This window comes from Oncorhynchus masou, chromosome 21 (genome assembly GCF_036934945.1).
Source record: "Oncorhynchus masou masou isolate Uvic2021 chromosome 21, UVic_Omas_1.1, whole genome shotgun sequence".
Classification (NCBI taxonomy): domain Eukaryota; kingdom Metazoa; phylum Chordata; class Actinopteri; order Salmoniformes; family Salmonidae; genus Oncorhynchus; species Oncorhynchus masou.
The window spans coordinates 12,978,316-12,999,287 of NC_088232.1; the positions used below are offsets into that span (position 1 = coordinate 12,978,316).

Consider the following 20,972-nt stretch of genomic DNA (forward strand, 5'->3'; position numbering starts at 1 on the left):
TGTACATGTAGGTAGAGTTATTAAGGTGACTATGCATAGATAATAACAGAGTAGCAATACAAATAGTCTGGGTAGCCATTTGATTAGATTAGATGTTCTTATGGCTTGGGGGTAGAAGCTGTTCAGAAGCCTCTTGGACCTAGACTTGGCGCTCCGGTACTGCTTGCCATACAAGCCTCTTGGACCTAGACTTGGCGCTCCGGTACTGCTTGCCATACAGTAGCAGAGAGAACAGTCTATGACTAGGGTGGCAGGAGTCTTTGACAATTTTTAGGGCCATCCTCTGACACCGCCTGAGATAGAGGTCCTGGATGGCAGGAAGCTTGGCCCCAGTGCTTTGCGGTTGGAGGCCGAGCAGTTGCTGTACCAGGCAGTGATGCAACCCGTCAGGATGCTCTCGATGGTGCAGCTGTAGAACCTTTTGAGGATCTGAAGACCCATGCCAAATCTTTTCTGAGGGGGAATAGGTTTTGTCATGCCCTCTTCACGACTCTCACGTGGATAGGTATACGCCCACTAAAAACCACTTAGCACCTAGAGTGATGGAGTAGTAACTATTACCCATGAAAAATAAGTGATGTTGGAGAAAATAGTGGCAGTGATAGCCATAGAGAAGGAGCAGCTTCCAACAAATACATTTTTGATAAAAAGGGTTCAACTGTCTCAGATATTTGGAAGTGGTTTGGCTTTTTGAAGTCCGACAAAGAGCAGAGCAATGTTCGGCGCAAATTGTGCCGTAGACAGGTGGCGACCAAGTCTGGTAATACGACAAACCCTTTTCACCTTTTTGAAGCAAAATCACTATTTGGAACATGCAGAAAGTTTGTTTATGCAACGGTATTGATAAACGCCACTCAAGCACCAGCCAATCAAGGGATGTTCACCCGAAGCAGTCAACACTGTCAGCGTTTATGCCCTATGAGCAAACATCAAAAAGTCACAAAGACATTACAAATGCTATTATACATTGCATTGTGAAGGACATGCTACCAATTAACACAGTCGAAAAGGAACGTTTCAAGAGGCTTTTCGATTTAATTGAATCGCCGAATGTAGGTAAAAAGTTGAGGAACAGCTCAAGACAGATTTGACGTATTTTGCTACTACCACCGATCTGTGGTCTAGTCACACGCCAGAGCCTTATATTAGCCTCACTATCCACTATGTTGACAAAGAGTGGAATCTTCAAAATAAATGCCTTCAAACATCATACTTTCCCGAAGACCATATGGTTGAAGCTATAGCAGAGGGGCTCATTGACGCTCTCGCCTCCTGGGGACTCAGTCAAGACAGACAGGTCTGCATAACAGCGGATAGTGGTGCGAATGAAGTCCACTCAAATCAACTAATGGACCGGACTGCAATGTTATGGACATCGTCTGCGCTTGGCCATTGGTAAGTAACCTTGTCAATTGTGTATATTGTATATATATTTTTTCATCTACTGATTCAAGTTAAGTATTACATTTGTACATAATTAAAAGGGATTATTGTGATTTTAACATGTTATTAAAAATGTCTTGATTTCTCTTAGAGAGAGTGGGCAGAGACAAGCGGGTGGATCGAGCAATTGGAGTGTGTAAGAAAGTGGTAGGTTCCTTTTCCTATTCGGAGAAAAAGAAGAGAGACCTGGCAGTTGCTCAAAAAGAACACAGCCTACCCCAGCACAAGTTGGTGACAGAGTTGCCTACCAGGCGGAGATCACGTCAAACGATGGTGCAAAGAGTACTGGAGCAGGAGAAAGCCATTTCACAGGTTTTGTGCAGCGACAAGAAGACATTTAGCTCCCACCTATACAGATATAGATGTTCTTGAGTCCATCAACCAGGCATTGACCCCACTCCTAGAATTCACAGATGTTCTGTCTGGTGAGTCTTATGTCAGTGTGTCTTACTTGAAGCAGGTACTACACCTGTTCAATACAGAGGTCATGAAATCTGATGATGGTGAAACAGAGGTCACCCAAACCATCAAAACAATAGTCATGGACTATCTGAATGAGACATATATGACCTCCTGGACATAGCCTCGTTGGTCGACCCTCGCTTTAAAACACATTACATCAAAGAGGAGGAGTTGGGCCACATAAAAGCAAGAGCTGTCTCAGTGATGGTTAATGAGAGACATGAAAACCCAAGCCCAGCACAGGGAGACGTTGCTGCTGTTTCACCACAAGTGAAGTCACTGGGCATTTCTTACTACAGGTCTCACTGAAATCCAGCTGGTAGAAAAGGAACTCAGCTGCTACCGTCAATCTCCTGATGCTGACAGTGAATCCAGTCCACTGGACTGGTGGAAGATCCATCAAATGAACCGAAGCATTAAAGCCTTCGGTTTGTTCAGGCAGGCTTGAGTCTGAAGCAGAAATGATCCTTTTAAACATTGTTTGATTAAAATTGTGATAATTATCATTAAAGCTAGAGACAGTAGACATACTTTTCTTTCTTGCTTGTAATTTGTAAGACAACTACCCCAACATAAATGATAATGTGCTATTTAGGCTAACAGTTATAATGCATATTGACTTTTGCTATTTTTTTATTTCTTGCTCATGACTTGTAAAGGCTTCACAGCTGAATTTTTTTCGAGTTAATGTTATTTGTGAGTTCTGCTTCTGACAATAAATAAGAAACATTAAAGCCTTTGGTTTGTTTAGGCATTCTTGAGTCTGAAGCAGATACAGTGCCTTGCAAAAGTATTCGGCCCCCTTGAACTTTGCGACCTTTTTCCACATTTCAGGCTTCAAACATAAAGATATAAAACTGTATTTTTTTGTGAAGAATCAACAACAAGTGGGACACAATCATGAAGTGGAACGACATTTATTGGATATTTCAAACTTTTTTTACAAATCAAAAACTGAAAAATTGGGCGTGCAAAATTATTCAGCCCCTTTACTTTCAGTGCAGCAAACTCTCTCCGGAAGTTCAGTGAGGATCTCTGAATGATCCAATGTTGACCTAAATGACTAGTGATGATAAATACAATCCACCTGTGTGTAATCAAGTCTCCGTATAAATGCACCTGCACTGTGATAGTCTCAGAGGTCCGTTAAAAGCGCAGAGAGCATCATGAAGAACAAGGAACACACCAGGCAGGTCCGAGATACTGTTGTGAAGAAGTTTAAAGCGGGATTTGGATACAAAAATATTTCCCAAGCTTTAAACATCCCAAGGAGCACTGTGCAAGCGATAATATTGAAATGGAAGGAGTATCAGACCACTGCAAATCTACCAAGACCTGGCCGTCCCTCTAAACTTTCAGCTCATACAAGGAGAAGACTGATCAGAGATGCAGCCAAGAGGCCCATGATCACTCTGGATGAACTGCAGAGATCTACAGCTGAGGTGGGAGACTCTGTCCATAGGACAACAGTCAGTCATATATTGCACAAATCTGGCCTTTATGGAAGAGTGGCAAGAAGAAAGCCATTTCTTAAAGATATCCATAAAAAGTGTCGTTTAAAGTTTGCCACAAGCCACCTGGGAGACACACCAAACATGTGGAAGAAGGTGCTCTGGTCAGATGAAACCAAAATTGAACTTTTTGGCAACAATGCAAAACGTTATGTTTGGCGTAAAAGCAACACAGCTCATCACCCTGACCACACCATCCCCACTGACAAACATGGTGGTGGCAGCATCATGGTTTGGGCATGCTTTTCTTCAGCAGGGACAGGGAAGATGGTTAAAATTGATGGGAAGATTGATGGGAAAATTGATGGGAAGCCAAATACAGGACCATTCTGGAAGAAAACCTGATGGAGTCTGCAAAAGACCTGAGACTGGGACAGAGATTTGTCTTCCAACAAGACAATGATCCAAAACATAAAGCAAAATCTACAATGGAATGGTTCAAAAATAAACATATCCAGGTGTTAGAATGGCCAAGTCAAAGTCCAGACCTGAATCCAATCGAGAATCTGTGGAAAGAACTGAAAACTGCTGTTCACAAATGCTCTCAGTTTTACAAGGAGGAATGGGAAAAAATTTCAGTCTCTCGATGTGCAAAACTGATAGACATATCCCAAGCGACTTACAGCTGTAATCGCAGCAAAAGGTGGCGCTACAAAGTATTAACTTAAGGGGGCTGAATAATTTTGCACGCCGAATTTTTCAGTTTTTGATTTGTAAAAAAAGTTTGAAATATCCAATAAATGTCGTTCCACTTCATGATTGTGTCCCACTTGTTGATTCTTCACAAAACAATACAGTTTTATATCTTTATGTTTGAAGCCTGAAATTAGGCAAAAGGTTGCAAAGTTCAAGGGGGCCGAATACTTTTGCAAGGCACTGTATGCACCTTTTTAAACATGATTTGATTAACATTGTGATACTTATTGTTATCGAATGGAAATAAATAATATAAATAATATAAAACTTTCAGTGTGACTGAAGTATGTTTTGAGTTGAATGATGTAATGATTAGAAAGTTGTAGGCCATTATTTGAGTAGAGAAATATGATGACCGCTCTAGTGATGATAGCGCTTTTCAAATAATTTCTGTGATTATTGAAGAACTATGTAGAATATAGTGCATTCAGAAAGTTTTCAGACCCCTTGACTACTTCTAAATTGGATTAATATTTTGTTTTTACCCCTCAACAATCTACACACATTAACCCATAATGAAAAAGCAGACTTTTTTTAGAAATGTTTGCAAATTAAAAAGTATTCAGACCTTTTACTCAGTACTTTGTTGAAGCACCATTGGCAGCGATTACAACCTTGTGTCTTCTTGGGTGTGACGCTATTTGGGGAGTTTCTCCCATTCTTCTTTGCAGATCCTCTCAAGCACTGTCATGTTGGATGGGGAGGGTCGCTGCACAGCTATTTTCAGGTCTCTCCAGAGATGTTCGATCGGGTTCATGTCGATCGGGCTCTGGATGGGCCACTCAAGGACATTCAGAGACTTGTCACGAAGCAACTCCTGTGTTGTCTTGGTTGTGTGCTTAGGATTGTTGTCCTGTTGGAAGATTAACCTTCATCCCAGTCTGAGGTCCTGAGTGCTCTGGATCAGGTTTTCATCAAGGAACTCTCTGTACATTGCTCCGTTCATCTTTCCCTCGATCCTGACTAGTCTCCCAATCCCTGCTACTGAAAAACATCCTCACAGCATGATGCTGCCATCACCATGCTTCACCTGGTGTCAGGTTTCCTCCAGGTGTGATGCTTGGCATTCAGGCCAAGGAGTTCAATCTTGGTTTCATCAGACCACAGTGTCCTTTAGGGGCCTTTTGGAAAACTCCAAGTAGGCTGTCATGTGCCTTTTACTGAGGAGTGGCTTCTGTCTGGCCACTCTACCATAAAGGCCTGATTGGTGGAGTGCTGCAGAGATGGTTGTCCTTCTGGAAGGTTCACACATCTCCACAGAGGAACACTGGAGCTCTTTCAGAGTGACCATCGGGTTCTTGGTCACCTCCCTGACCAAGGCCCTTCTCCCCCGATTGCTCAGTTTGGCCGGGCAGTCAGCTCTAGGAAGAGTCTTGGTGGTTCCAAACATCTTCCATTTAAGAATGATGGAGGCCACTGTGTTCTTGGGGACCTTCAATGCTGCAGACATTTTTTGGAGTACTTCCCCAGATCTGTGCCTTGACACAATCCTGTTTCGCAGCTCTAGGGATAATTGCTCCAAGCTCATGGCTTGGTTTTTGCTCTGACATGCACTGTCAACTGTGGGACCTTATACAGACAGGTGTGTGCCTTTCCAAATCATGTCCAATCAACTGAATTTACCACAGATGGACACCAATCAAGTTGTAGAAACATCTCAAGGATGATCAATGGAAACAGGATGCACCGGAGCTCAATTTTGAGTCTCATAACAAAGGGTGTGAATACATATGTAAAAAAATATAAATTCTAAAAACCTGTTTTTTGCTTTGTCATTATGGGATATTGTGTGTTGATTAATGATTCAAACTATGTAATCCATTTTAGAATAAGGCTGTAAAGTAAGAAAATATGGGGAAAGTCAATGGGTCTGAATACTTTCTGAACTCACTGTATGTAGACCTACTGATAGCTAGCTTTTGGCTAAAAGTACATTTCCTGAAGAAAATGTGGTGTGTGTGTGGTGCCAGCTTCTTTTGAAGTATGTGTTGTTTCGAAATATGTTATGGTCGTGGTAGTGTTGTGCGCTGCCCAATGGGACTCCAATCACGGCTGGTTGTGATACAGCCTGGAATCGAACCATGGTCTGTAGTGATGCATCTAGCACTGAGATGCTGTGCCTTACACCGCTGCACCACTCGGGAGCCCCCTGAGTGACTGTTTATAGTTGAAAAAGTAGATAGATGAAAAGATTGATTGAATGGTTTGATTGGTTTATAGGATAGGACAGCCTGAACATTGGGTTGGTGTCGTCTCTAGCTTGAACTATTCAAGAGTTACAATTATTGTTGTTGGGTATTATATGCTAATGTATTCTCATTTAAGTAGTAATAATTTATAGTGGAGACCAGAGCTAGTGCAAACCAGAGCTAGCTAGCTATGCCCAGGACCAGAGCTGGGGTCAGAGCTAGTGCAGACCAGATCGGTTGTTGTGGTCAGTAGTTCTGTAGTTGTGTTGCAGGTTCTTTGGACCCTACAGTATAGACATGGTCAGTACTTGTGTGGTTGTGGTCAGCATTTGTGCTTTTGTGGTCATTAGTTGTGCGGTTCAGTAGTTTTGTGATCAGTAGTTGTGTGGTTGTAGTCAGTAGCTGTGTAGTTCATTGGCTGTGGTCAGTCGTTTGGTAAGTACAGTTGAAGTCAGAAGTTTACACTTTGAGTCATTAAAACTTGTTTTTCAACCACTCCACAAATTTCTTGTTAACAAACTATAGTTTTGGCAAGTTGGTTAGGACATCTACTTTGTGCATGACACAAGTAATTTTTCCAACAGTTGTTTACAGACAGATTATTTCACTTATAATTCACTGTATCACAATTCCAGTGGGTCAGAAGATTACATACACTAAGTTGACTGTGCCTTTAAACAGCTTGGAAAATTCCAGAAAATGATGTCATGGCTTTAGAAGCTTCTGATAGGCTAATTGCCATAATTTGAATCAATTTGAGGTGTACCTGTTGATGTATTTCAAGGCCTACCTTCAAACTCAGTACCTCTTTGCTTGACATCATGGGAAAATCAAATCAGCCAGGAACTCAGAAAAAAAATTGTAGACCTCCACAAGTCTGGTTCATCCTTGGGAGCAATTTCCAAACGCCTGAAGGTACCACGTTCATCTGTACGATCAATAGTACGCAAGTATGAACACCATGGGACCACACAGCCGTCATACTGCTCAGGAAGGAGACGCGTTCTGACTCCTAGCGATGAATGTACTTTGGTGCGAAAAGTGCAAATCAATCACAGAACATCAGCAAAGGACCTTGTAAAGATGCTGGAGGAAAAAGGTACAAAATGATCTATATTCACAGTAAAACTAGTCCTATGTCGACATTACCTCAGGCCCCTCAGGCTGCTCAGCAAGGAAGAAGCAACTGCTCCAAAACCGCCATAAATAATCCAGACTACGGTTTGCAACTGCACACGGGGACAAAGATCGTTCTTTTTGGAGAAATGTCCTCTGGTCTGATGAAACAAAAATAGAACTGTTTGGCCATAATGACCATTGTTATGTTTGGAGTGAAAAGGGAGAGGCTTGCAAGCCGAAGAACACCATCCCAACCATGATGCACAGGGGGTGGCAGCATCATGTTGTGGGGGTGCTGGTGCCCTTCACAAAATAGATGGCATGATGAGGAAGGACAATTATGTGTATATATTGAAGCAACATCTCAAGACATCAGTCAGGAAGTCAAAGCTTGGTCCAAATGGACAATGACCCCAGGCATACTTCCAAAGTTGTGGCAATATGCCATAAGGACAACAAAGTCAAGGTATTGGAGTGGCCATCACAAAGCCCTGACCTCAATCTTATAGAAAATGTATGGGCAGACCTGAAAAAGCATGTGCGAGCAAGGAGGCCTACAGACCTGACTCAGTTACACTAGCTCTGTCAGGAGGAATGGGCCAAAATTCACCCAACTTATTGTTGGAAGCTTGTGGAAAGCTACCTGTCACGTTTGACCCACGTTAAACAATTTAAAGGCAATTCTACCAAATACTAATTGAGTGTATGTAAACTTCTGACCCACTGGGAATGTGATTAAAGAAATAAAAGCAGAAATAAATCATTCTCTCTACTATTATTCTGACGGTTCACATTCTTAAAATAAAGTGGTGATCTAACTGACATAAGACAGGGAATTGTTACTGGGATTAAATGTCAAGAACGAATGAAACCCAGTTTAAATGTATTTGGCTAAGCTGTATGTAAACTTCCGACTTCAACTGTAGCTGTGTATTCAGTAGTTGTGTGGTTGTGGTCAGTAGTTTTGTGGTTGTGGTCAGTAGTTGTGTGGTTGTGGACAGCAGTTGTGGTCAATAGTTGGTCAGTGGTTTGGTAAGTAGCTGTGTATTCAGTAGTTGTTTGGTTGTGGTCTGTAGTTGTAGTCAGCATTTGTGGTTGTGGTCAGTAGTTATTTGGTTGTGTGGTCAGTAATTTAGTGGTTGTGGTCAGTAGTTTAGGTCAGTAGTTATGTGGTCGTGGTAAGGAGTTGTGTTCAGTAGTTGTGGTCATTACGTTTTGGGCTGTAGTTTTTGTAAATAGTTGTTGTGGTCAATAGGTGTGTGGTTGTGGTCAGTAGTTAGGGTCAGTAGTTATGGTTAGTAGTTGTGTAGTCAGTAATTGTGTGGTTGTGGTTCAGTAGTTGTGTGGTCAGCAGTTGTGGTCAGTAGTTAAGTGATTGTGGTCAGTTGTGGTCAATAGTTTTAGTTATTAGATGTGGGCAGTAGCTGTGGTCCGTAGTTGTGTGGTCATGGTCAGTATGTGGTCAGGAGTTGTGTTCAGTAGTTGTGTAGTCAGTAATTGTGTGGCTGTAGTCGATAGTTGTGGTGAGTAGTTGTAGTCAGTAGTTTTGTGGTCAGTAGTTTAGTGATTGGTCAGTAGTTGTGTGGTCAGTATTTGTGGTCGGGAGTTGTGTGGTTGTGGTCAAGAGATAATCTGTAGGTGTGTTGTGGTCAGTAGTTGTAGGTAGTAGTGGTGGTCGGGAGTTATGCTCAGTTGCTCAGTAGTTGTGCTCAGTAGTTGCGGTAAGTAGTTGTGTGGTTCAGTAGTTGTGTGGTCAGTAGTTGGTTGCAGTCTGTAGTTGTGTGATTGTGGACAGTGATTGTGGTCAGTAGTTTTGGTCATTAGTTGTGTGGTTGTGGTCAGCAGGTGTGTTCAGTAGTTGAGTCAGTAGTTATGGTCTGTAGTTGTGGTGTTGTGGTCGATAGTTGTGTGGCTGTGGTCAGTAGTTGTGTGGTTGTGTTCAGTGTCTAAACTACTTTTGGTGTCTTTGAAAACTGAAGAAGTGCAATGAGAAGTGATGGGTGAAATATCTAGAGTGAATGGTGACAATTGTTATCCGTTTGCTAGGCAACAGTTGCCTTGGCTACAGCCAGTATGAGGAACATTCTAACAAAGATGCGTGCTTTGAAACTAAATAAATACTGCACTCTGATCCACAAACATATTTGCTAGATTCATGATAGTGTTGTTAGACAAAGCAAGGAAAGTGAACTTTAAAACGTGATTTATTTCTATTGAAATGTGCAGCTGTTGTTGGTAAGCAATGAATCTGCTAGCTTCTGACATGACTTACTGCATCCATAAAGAGAGAGAGCTGTAACCCATCAACCTATCTATTGATTGGTAGAAGCTATTCCTTATCCACTTTCCAATTTGAATAGCTTTTTTGGAAAGTGGTCAACATTTCAGTTATTTATAAAAAGTTACAAAAGCTGTTGATGCGGTTACTAAAACAGCTGTAACTTTTTATCAGAATATTTTTGTTCATCATTCAGATTTGAAAAGCAGAGAAGTAGAGGAAGATTTCATATGCTCTAACTTTTTGTCTAAGTTATTGGCCAAGTGGTCAAAGTAGAGGATTTGTGTCAAAAGTTGCATTTACAGTGTGTTGGAAGTGAAGATGTCACAATGGGGCCTTTAGAATTATGAGGAATTGTCATGAAAGTGGTTGGAGGACAAAAATAAGAACAATAAAAATGTATAACTTAAAAAAGTAGAAAATATATCAATAAATTGTAGGTAAGCACACTATTCCTGACCAATCTACACATTTGAAAGTTTGAAATTATTTTCTAGCTTAAACGGTGTAAGAGGAGAAGCGACCTAAATAATAATGGTAAAAAGTATGACGAAGATTTAAAGTTGAGACTTTTGCTTTGCAAGTCCCACCTAAAAACACTTCACTCTTGAAATGTAAGTCATAGAACTTTGGTTTTTAACTGCTGATGTGACTGTAAAACTGTTCTTTCCCCCCATCTGTGTTTCCCTCAGGTGTTCCGACACCGAGCTCGGAAATTCTGCGACACACCCTAAACATGCTGGTGCGAGAGAGGAAAATCTACCCAACACCTGAGGGCTACTTCATTGTCACTCCCCAGGCCTACTTTATCACCCCCAACCTCATCCGATCCAACAGCAAGTGGTACCACCTGGACGACCGGCAACAGCAACAACAGCAGCAGCAGTGTACCTCCCCACAGTCGGGCACCATCACGCCCTCCACCCCGGGCTGCACGAGGGAGAGGCCCAACCAGAAGAACCACGGTGACTCCTACAACACGTACCGCGATGATACACCCATTCCTCATGCCCCGGCTTACCAGAGGAAGTCTCCCAAGGAGCCTCGGGGAGAGCCCCCCTCCTACCCTGAGCCCCCTCCGGCTCCTGTTCAGACGTCACAGCTGCAAGAGCCTCTGGTGGACAAGAGCAAGAGCAATGCCCCCTTCCCCTACAAGACTGACACGCTGACCAAAAAAAAGGAGGGCAATGGTGGTGGCAGCAGTGCCGAGAAGCAATCAAAGAAATTTGGGCTGAAACTGTTCAGGCTGAGCTTCAAGAAAGACAAGCTGAGGCAGCTGGCCACGTTCTCGGCCCAGTTCCCCCCAGAGGAATGGCCCCTCCGTGATGAGGACGCGCCTGCCATCACCATCCCCCGCACTGTGGAGATGGAGATCATCCGGCGGATCAACCCAGACCTGACGGTGGAGAATGTGGCACGCCACACGGCTGTGATGAAGAGGCTGGAGGAGGAGCGTGCCCAGAGGAGAAAAGCAGGCAGCTCGGCTGAGCACAGTGCACGCAGCCGGAGGAGTCGTGGTCACCGTCGGGTGCCGCACGGCAAGTCCCGTTCACACAGCAAGGCTCGCGTCTCCCGGGGTGGCCCGTCCGAGAGTTCCAACCTGGACATGGCCATGGTGGACAGGGATTACAGCCGCTTCTTCAGCCACTCGCTGGTGCGCTCCCCTCGCGAGGCCATGTACACATTGGAGCGCAAACGAAGCGGCGGGACTTACATAGTCCACAGTAACCCCAACCTCCCAGAGTCCCACTTCCCCGTCACCCCAGAGTGGGACGTGTCCGGAGAGTTGGCGAAAAGGAGGACAGAGATGCCTTTCCCCGAGCCCTCGCGCGGGACATCCAGCGGGAGAGTGCACCGAAGCCACAGTCAAACTCAAGAAGGAAGGAAGTCGTGCGACGAGATGCCCGATCAGGCTAAGGAGAGGTCCCGCTCCATGGATAACGCTTTGAGCCCTCTGGGCGGAATGAGCACCTCTTTGGGGATGTCAGAGGACTATGAGCGGAGTCCCGACGAGCGGAGTCATTACTACACAGATGATGGGACTTTGCGGGCCTCCCAGAAGTCGTCCCACTACTCAAGGATCATGTTCTCGGCTGCCAAGTTCAACTCTGAAATGTATGTGCCTGATTTGGGGAAGGGGAGCTTAGGGAAGGGGAGCTTGGACGAGTCTAGGATCCGAAGCCCACTGGAAAGGAACAAGAGCAGAGACAGCTTGCCGGCCTACAGTGATCTGAAGGGACTCTCGCCCAAGCCCTCGGCGGACGACTACTTCCAGTGCAATACGTCGAACGAAACAATCCTTACCGCCCCTTCACCTCTGTCAAAAGCAGACCAAGACACGTTAACCTCGTCTGAGGGAATCCGGAAGGGCACTTCGGCTGATCGCCACACCCCTCACCTTACCTCTCCCCTCACAATGGAATACAAAGAGGACTCTTTGGCAAAGGGACAAAACGTCTCAAAACGGCCAACACCAAGCCAGACCCCAGAGCCCATGCCTAATGGACGTTTGATACAACACCAACACAACGTAGACCCTGGAGGGGGAGGCGGTGGTGGTGGGGCAGACAAGAGAAAAGAGATCTTTAGCAAGGACACTTTGTTCAAGCCTCCACACAACGCGTTGACTGCAGGCTACGTGGAGGGCACCTACACCAAGTCGGGCACCCTGCGAAAGACCCCACACATCAAATCAGCCGATGTTCTTGACAATCTAGAGGCCCAGCAGCCTTCGAATTCAGCAGCTTCCCCCGCTTCCGCCCTGGGCCTCCAGGGCTCCGAGCCAGCGGTCCCATCATCCTCCGAGGCCGCCTTTGACTACTACAATGTGTCGGACGATGACGAGGAGGAGGAGGTGGTGGTGGAGGAGGCCTCACGGGAGGAGTTAGTGGTGGCAGAGGTCAAAGGGCACGGGCAGGGTGAAGTTGGAACCATGCAGTGGCTTCTGGAGCGGGAGAAGGAGCGTGATCTGCAGCGCAAGTTTGAGACTAACCTCACGCTGCTCAGCCCCAAGGAGACAGAGAACAGTAGCAGCCAGAAGTCAGCACACTCGGCACGTCTGGATAGCATGGACAGCAGCAGTGTGACTGTAGACAGTGGATTCAACTCCCCAAGGTAAGCTGAACCCAGTTTTTCCACTACAGCAACCAGAGGGTTATGACCAAAGAATACACATAGAAAGTGGATATCATCACAATCTGTCAAATGTAAACAGCTGGAGACAACTTGTAATTTTTGGAGGTATGTTTCGTTACACTCCGCTGCGGATTTGAGATCAAATGTTTTATATGAGGCGACAGTACAAAATGTCACCTTTTATTTGAGGGTATTTTCATACATATCTGTTTTACCGTTTAGATAATGAATGCACTTTATGTATCTAATCCCTCCATTTGAAGGTGTTGTGAGCTTTTGGACAAATTCAAAAGTTTACTATACAAATGCATTGGAAGGCACTTGTTGATCTCAAATACAAAATGCTGAAGGATAGAGCCAAATTAAAGGTTTTCGCTTTAATGTCCAAATAAATACGTATGTTTTTGACACGACATTGTTTTTGTTTTTTTATATATATTTTTATTGGACATATAAAGAAATACAAATTACAAATTGAACAGATACGTCCTTTTATCTCTACTTTTTGAAACACCTTCCTCCCTTTAACAACAAAAGCAGCATACATTTTTTTTTATTTTTTTATTTCACCTTTATTTAACCAGGTAGGCAAGTTGAGAACAAGTTCTCATTTACAATTACGACCTGGCCAAGATAGAGCAAAGCAGTTCGACACATACAACACAGAGTTACACATGGAATAAACAAACATACAGTCAATAATGCAGTATTTAATACAATACATTAACATTTTTTTAAACTAATTTACAATTGGAGATAATATATAATTATACATAAGCACACAAGTACACATACACGTACACAATGTGTATCCTGTTTGCCAAAATTCTTACTCCTGATCAATAGAGGGCAACTGTACAAAAAAGGAAATTAAAGGCTGCCATCTCAAGTAAATATTATCAGTAGAGCCTCTCGAAGTGTATTACATTTTTTATAAGTGTAGAAAAGACATTAGATCTTTCAACCAAGATGATATAGTGGGAGGTTTGAAGGATTTCCAGTAAAGCAAGATCTGCAGACGGGCTATAAGGGAAGCAAAGGCTACAATGTCCGCTTTACTTTTAGTGAGAAGAGGCAACAAAGATGGAACTCCAAATATACATTTGAAGTCGGAAGTTTACATACACTTAGGTTGGAGTCATTAAAGTTTTGGCAAGTCAGTTAGGACATCTACTTTGTGCATGACACAAGTAATTTTTCCAACTATTGTTTACAGACAGATTATTAATTCACTGCATCACAATTCCAGTGGGTCAGAAGTTAACATACTTAAGTTAACAAGACTGTGCCTTTAAACAGGTTTAGAAAATTCCAGAAAATTATGTCATGGCTTTAGAAGCTGTTAGGCTAATTGACATAATTTGAATCAATTGGGGGTGTACGTGTGGATGTATTTCAAGGCTTACCTTCAAACGCAGTGCCTCTTTGCTTGACCTCATGGGAAAATCAAAAGAAATCATCCAAGACCTCAGAAAAAAATGTAGACCTCCACAAGTCTGGTTCATCCTTGGGAGCAATTTCCAAATGCCTGAAGGTACCACGTTCATCTGTACGAACAATAGTACGCAAGTATAAACACCATGGGACCACGCAGCAGCCATACCGCTCAGGAATGAGACGTGTTCTGTCTCCTAGAGATTAATGTACTTTGGTGCGAAAAGTGCAAATCAATCCCAGGACAGCAGCAAAGGACCTTGTGAAGATGCTGGAGGAAACCGGTACAAAAGTATCTTTATCCACAGTAAAACGAGTGCTATATCGACATAACCTGAAAGGCCTCTCAGCAAGGAAGAAGCCTCTGCTCCAAAACTGCCATAAAAAAGCCAGACTACGGTTTGCAACTGCACATGGGGACAAAGATCGTACTTTTTAGAGAAATATCCTCTGCTCTGATGAAACAAAAATAGAACTGTTTGGCCATAATGTTTGGAGTAAAAAGCGGGAGGCTTGCAAGCCGAAGAACACCATCCCAACTGTGAAGCACAGGGGTGGCAGCATCATGTTGTGGGGGTGCTTTGCTGATGGAGGGACTGGTGCACTTCACAAAATAGATGGTATGATGAGGAAGGACAATTATGTGGATATATTGAAGCAACATCTCAAGACATCAGTCATGAAGTTAAAGCTTGGTTGCAAATGTGTCGTCCAAATGGACAATGACCCCAAGCATACTTCCAAAGTTGTGGCAAATGGCTTAAGGACAACAAAGTAAAGGTATTGGAGTGGCCATCACAAAGCCCTGACCTCAATCCTATAGATAATATGTGGGCAGAACTGAGAAAGTGTGTGCGTGCGAGCAAGGATGCCTACGAACCTGACTCAGTTACACCAGCTCTGTCAAGAGGAATGGGCCAAAATTCACCCAACTTATTTTGGGAAGCTTGTGGAAGGCTACCCGTAACATTTGACCCAAGTTAAACAATGTAAAGGCAATGCTACCAAATACTAATTGAGTGTATGTAAACTTCTGACCCACTGGGAATGTGATGAAATAAATAAAAGTTTAAATAAATCATTCTCTGTACTTTTATTCTGGCATTTCACATTCTTAAAATAAAATGGTGATCCTAACTGACCTAAAACGGGGCATTTTTACTGGGATTAAATGTCAGGAATTGTGAAAAACTGAGATTAAATGTATTTGGCTAAGGTGTATGTTAGCTACACTTGAAGTCGGACGTTATTAGAGGACAAGGCTACAGGTCAGTATCTCAAATTTTAGAGAGAGTATTAAAACAGGATGACCAATACTCAATACAGCTTCGAACATGAATAAAACATATGAGTTTGGTCCGCCGGAGAGAATGAGAGAGAACGTCTATCACGTGTCATTCGTGTCTGGGAGGAATTTACTATGTTTTTCTTTGTTGTAATGAAGTCTGTACAAGACTTTGAACTGAATGAAACTTAACCGAGCACATGAGGATGTGGAGTTGACCCTAAGAAGGTCCTCCTCCCACCAGTCATCTGCCAGTTCAAGTTCACTACCCCAGTCTTGATTTAGTTTATTGGAGAGTGTTCAGAGGAAAGCACAATGTCATATAATCTAGAAATCAGACCTAAACGACTCCACAGGAGGGACAAAATCTCCTCTAGCAATGTCTTGGGAGGCAGTTTGAGGAAAGGTGGGAAAATGAGAGTGAACAAAGTTACGGGCTTGAAAATAGCGGAAAAGATTGAGAATTAGAAAAAAAGAATGAGCCAGATTAGATTTAGCGATGAGATCATTAAAACTGTCAAACGTCCCGTCTAAAAATACATCTTTGAAACAAACCAAACCGCTCTCATGCCACAAAACCCAAAAAAGCCTGGTGGGGTTTGGAGGGTAAAAATAGGTGGTTGTTACAGGTGGGGCTTAGGAGAGAAGTTAAGGTCCCCGCCGAAGATGAGGCGGTGCGTGTCAAGATTAGGGAGGCTAAAAGAGATGTCATAAATCTAGTGTCATCCCAGTTAGGGGCGAAACATTCGCAAGTACTACAGGGGTTTGGAAGAGGGTGCCACTAACTATTGTATAAGTATCTGAAATGATCTGTGAGGGTGAAAACTGTACTCGTTTGTGAATCACTATTGCTGTTCCCTTGACTTTGCCGTTAAACATGTGAATGAAAAACCTGTCCAACCCATGCTTTACGCAATCAAGTATGGTCATTTCTTGAAGAAATGCAATATCAGTATCCAGGCTCTTCAGATGTGAAAATACCCTGGCACGCTTAATTTTCCCCCCACAACCGCAAATGTTTCATGTCACCAGTCTGACTGGAAGCCCCAAGATACCATCCTGACTTGTTGTTGAACTAGACATTAATCTTCATAAGAGGAGAAGTCAAATGAAAAAGAAAGAGGAAAAGAGAGATTGAGAGAGGAGCAGCATAAAGATATATATACAAATCCTCTAAAAAAGCAGAGCACAAGAATCTTTGGATAATGCCAACATAAAGCCCTCTCACCATCCCAAACATTCCAAACATACACAAAAATAAAAATTATAGTACAATACACTTCAAAGAAGAAAAAAAATGAAAACATACAAATCCTAAACTCGTCATTATTAACGAGACGAGTAAGCAGGAATTCTCTTTTACTCAGCATCCGTTGATTACCCTACATCTCTGTGAGGTCAAACCAACCTAGGAAAGAAGATGCGATCGGTGGCATTTCAATGGCCATAAAATGTAGTCCACTAGGTGTCACCACAGGGCTAAGTAATGAGAAACATTTTAAATGAACCAGTAGGCTATGAAAAGTATCGCCCCCTAAATTGTTAAACGTCCTAAGGAGGAAACAATTCAATAAAAGTATTCAAACGGACAACTAGTATTTTGGATATGTACAATTAAGCAAACAAACCGTGGGTCTAAACTCTTCAGCTAGTGCAACAAATAAACAAGAGTACAGTTGGAAGAGAGGAGTGATATTATTAGACTAATGTCATAGTGGAGACAAAGAAAAAGGGAATGTAACTGAGGACTGTCTGTGACCAACATCACCAACTATGGCCAACGTAAGCCACGGTAGTTCAGAATGTCCATAAAAAAAGAGTAAAAAATACAATTAAAATAACGGTGGACAGGATCGGTGTCTAACGAACTAGTAACATTAGTATCCAAAATGATCTAAAGGCTGCCAAACTGCAATGTAGGCTATAGATTGCCATTAGTGGTGCAGCAAGTTCAAAGCTTTAGTAAGAATAAAGAAATCAAAATGCTGCGCTTTTAAAAGCGATTGCCTTTGATTAAGAAACTGAACAAGATCAAATGGAAGTTTAAAGAGCAGTGAGACCGCGTAGTATGTAATTGTCAACAACACAAACGAGTTATGTGCTGCTTCAAACATACTTACTGTAGCCATCAAGCTTTAGCATATTTTTTATTTTACCTTTATTTAACCAGGCAAGTCAGTTAAGAAAAAAATCTTATTTCCAATGACAGCCTAGGAACAGTGGGTTAACTGCTTTTTTTCAGGGGCAGAACGACAGATTTGTACCTTGTCAGCTCGGGGGATTCAATCTTACAATCTTTCGATTACTAGTCCAACGCTCTAATCACTAGGCTACGCTGCCGGATTGTTTCCCTTAGAAACGGATCAATAGATGGCCCTAGATGTATACTTACCAGTCAGAATTTTTAGGACACCTACTCATTCAAGGGTTTTTCTTTATTTTAACAATTTTCTACATTGTAGAATAATACTGAAGACATCAAAACTTTGAAATAACACATATGGAATCATGTAGTAACCAGAAAAGTGTTAAACAAATTTAAATATATTTTATATTGGAGATTCTTAAAAATAGCCACCCTTTGCCTTGATGACAGCTTCGCACACTCTTGGCATTCTCTATACTAGCTTTATGAGGCAGTCGCCTGGAATGCATTTCAATTAACAGGTGTGCCTTCTCAAAACTTAATTTGTGGATTTTTTTTCCTTCATAATGTGTTTGAGCCAATCAGTTGTGTTGTGACAAGGTATGGAGGGTATACAGAAGATAGATAAAAAGACCAAGTCCATTATGGCAAGACCAACTCAAATAAGCAAAGAGAAACGACAGTCCATTACTTTAGGACTTGAAGGTCAGTTAATACGTAACATTTTGTTTTTAAATGTAAGTTTCTTCAAGTGCAGTCGCAAAAACCATCAATTGCTATGATGAAACTGGCTCTCTTGAGGACTGCCACAGGAAAGGAAGACCCAGAGTTACCTCTGCTGCAGATGATAGGTTCATTAGAGTTACCAGTGTCAGAAATTGCAGTCCAAATAAATGCTTCACAGTTAAAGTAACAGACACATCTCAACATCAACTGTTCAGAGGAGACTGCGGGAATCAGGCCTTCATTGTCTAATTGCTGCACAGAAACCATTACTAAAGGACACCAATAAGAAAAGAGACTTGCTTGGGCCAAGAAACACAAGCAATGGACATTAGACCGGTGGAACTTTGGTCTGGAGTCCAAATTTGAGATTTTTGGTTCCAACCGTCGTCTTTGTGAGACGCTGTGTGGGTGAAGTGATGATCGCTGCATGAGTATTTCCCACTGTAAAGCATGGAGGAGGAGGTGTTATGGTGTGGGGGTGCTTTGCTGGTGACACTGTCAGTGATTTATTTAGAATGCAAGGCACACAACCAGCATGGCTACCACAGCATTCTGCAGTGATACGCCATTCCATGTGGTTTGGGCTTTGTGGGACTATAATTTGTTTTTCAACAGAACAATGACCCAACACAACTCTAGGCTGTGTAAGGGCTATTTGACCAAGAAGGAGAGTGATGAGTGCTGCATCAGATGACCTGTCCTCCACAATCCCCCGAACTCAACCCAATTGAGATGGTTTGAGATGAGTTGGACCGCAGAGTGAAGGAAAAGCATTCCAAGTTAAGCTGGTTGAGAGAATGCCAAGAGTGTGCAAAGCTGTCAAGGCAAAGGGTGGCTATTTGAAGCATCTCAAATATAAAATATATTTTGATTCGTTTAACACTTTTTTTGTTACTGCATGATTCCATATGTGTTATTTCATTGTTTTGATGTCTTCACTATTATTCTACAATGTCGATAATAGTGCAAATAAAGAAAAACACTTGAATGAGTAGGTGTTCTAAAACATTTGACCAGTATTGTATGTAGCCTAGTGTCCACAATGTCACTAGAACTAATGTTACCCACATAATACAGGCAGGTGAGAAATCAGCCCAATTCAGGAATTCAATGTATGTGCTGTCGGTAGAAGGACTCAGCTTCTTCAGGAGTTTCGAAAAATGGACCTTGCCGTTAAAGGTGACACGAAGACGGGCAGGATAAATCACCCCAAAGTGGATTCCCTTCTTGTACAGAGTGGACTTGATGTCGTTGAATGCGGCCCGTTACTTCACCAGGCTAGAACTGAAATCCTGATAGAACGTGATCTTGTGGCCTTGGAAGGGGATGTCACTATGTTCCCTTGCCCACCAAAGGACAGGCTCCATTGTATCGATGGAACCGCACTATGATGGGACGCGGTCGGCCACCTGGGCGAGGTTTCGGTGCAAGGCTGCAGTGGGCTCTATCGGTTTCAGGGACATTGGGAAAAGCCTCAATTTCCTTGAACAGCTCCTCCATGATCTGGGTTGGAGATCCTGTCTCAGAATCCTCTGGCAGTCCAATCACGCGGATATTCTGGCATTTTGAACATGACATCTTCCACTTGTAGCTGCAGAGACTTGTTGGCGGCGGCCAGATCATCAAGCCTGGTTTCCAGCATAGTGAGTTGGTCGCTGTGTCCCGGCCTCAACTTCGGCCAGTGTGGTAGTGTGAGATGCCACAGGACCCCAGATGGTTTCCACAGTTGCCTGAATTGGAGCCAGTGCAGCCTCCAGGGAGTTATTCAGCAACTCGGTGAGTTCTGCTGCCAAACATTCACGTGATTTCGTCAGCTCTCTGGCAAGGATCTCCAGTGTTATCGGGTTAGCCGTATCGCCAGGTGTGGCTATTGAAGCCTTCAATGAAGTTGGGATCGTATCTGAAGTTGATTTGGTCGAGTGTGACGTTTTTTTCCGTCAATTTTCCAAAGCGTGTGACTGGTTTGCGCATGCTAATTTAGGTACGCTCTATTACTTGGTAATTAAAATTACTTTTGAGGTCATGAGAAATAAAATCAAATCTAATTTTATTGGTCACATACACATGGTTAGCAGATGTTAATGCGAGTGTGCTTCTAGTTCTGACCATGCAGTAATACCTAACAAGTAATCAAACAATTTCGCAACAACTACCGTATACACACAAGTGTAAAGGAATAAATAAGAAGTATGAATTTAGGCGAAACGTAGGATTATTTACAGAAGTTGCTGGAGAGACCTCGTTCAACTTATCTCTACATTGCTCAACCGGAAGCCGACACAACATTGTTACGGTATCTAACAAAAGAGTGTAGGAGCAGTTGCTAGGCTAACCGTAAAGAACCTAAGCTAGCTAACTATCTTTGAGGCAAAACATTTCACTTAGTCAGGTAATGTACCGCCATTTTCTAGCAAACGTAATGCTGCCTCCCAAAAGGATAAGGTGGCTCTGCTAAGGTTTTATTTTGATGTTTGTGATGTGTCCTCTTTCTAAGGGTATGAGCATTAGTAGAACAGACATTTCCATTCCAAGCACTATACACAGTAAT

At 42.8% G+C, this 20,972-nt stretch overlaps 1 protein-coding gene across 1 annotated transcript in view; it reads left to right on the forward strand.

The window, feature by feature from the left end:
- LOC135507822 (storkhead-box protein 2-like) overlaps positions 1 to 20,972 on the forward strand; it is a 43,741-nt gene that overhangs the window by 14,905 nt on the left and 7,864 nt on the right. Inside the window, exon 3 of the mRNA XM_064927501.1 lies at positions 10,391 to 12,812. Within this exon, the coding sequence (XP_064783573.1) occupies positions 10,391 to 12,812 (2,422 nt within the window). The remainder of the gene's footprint in view (positions 1 to 10,390; positions 12,813 to 20,972) is intronic.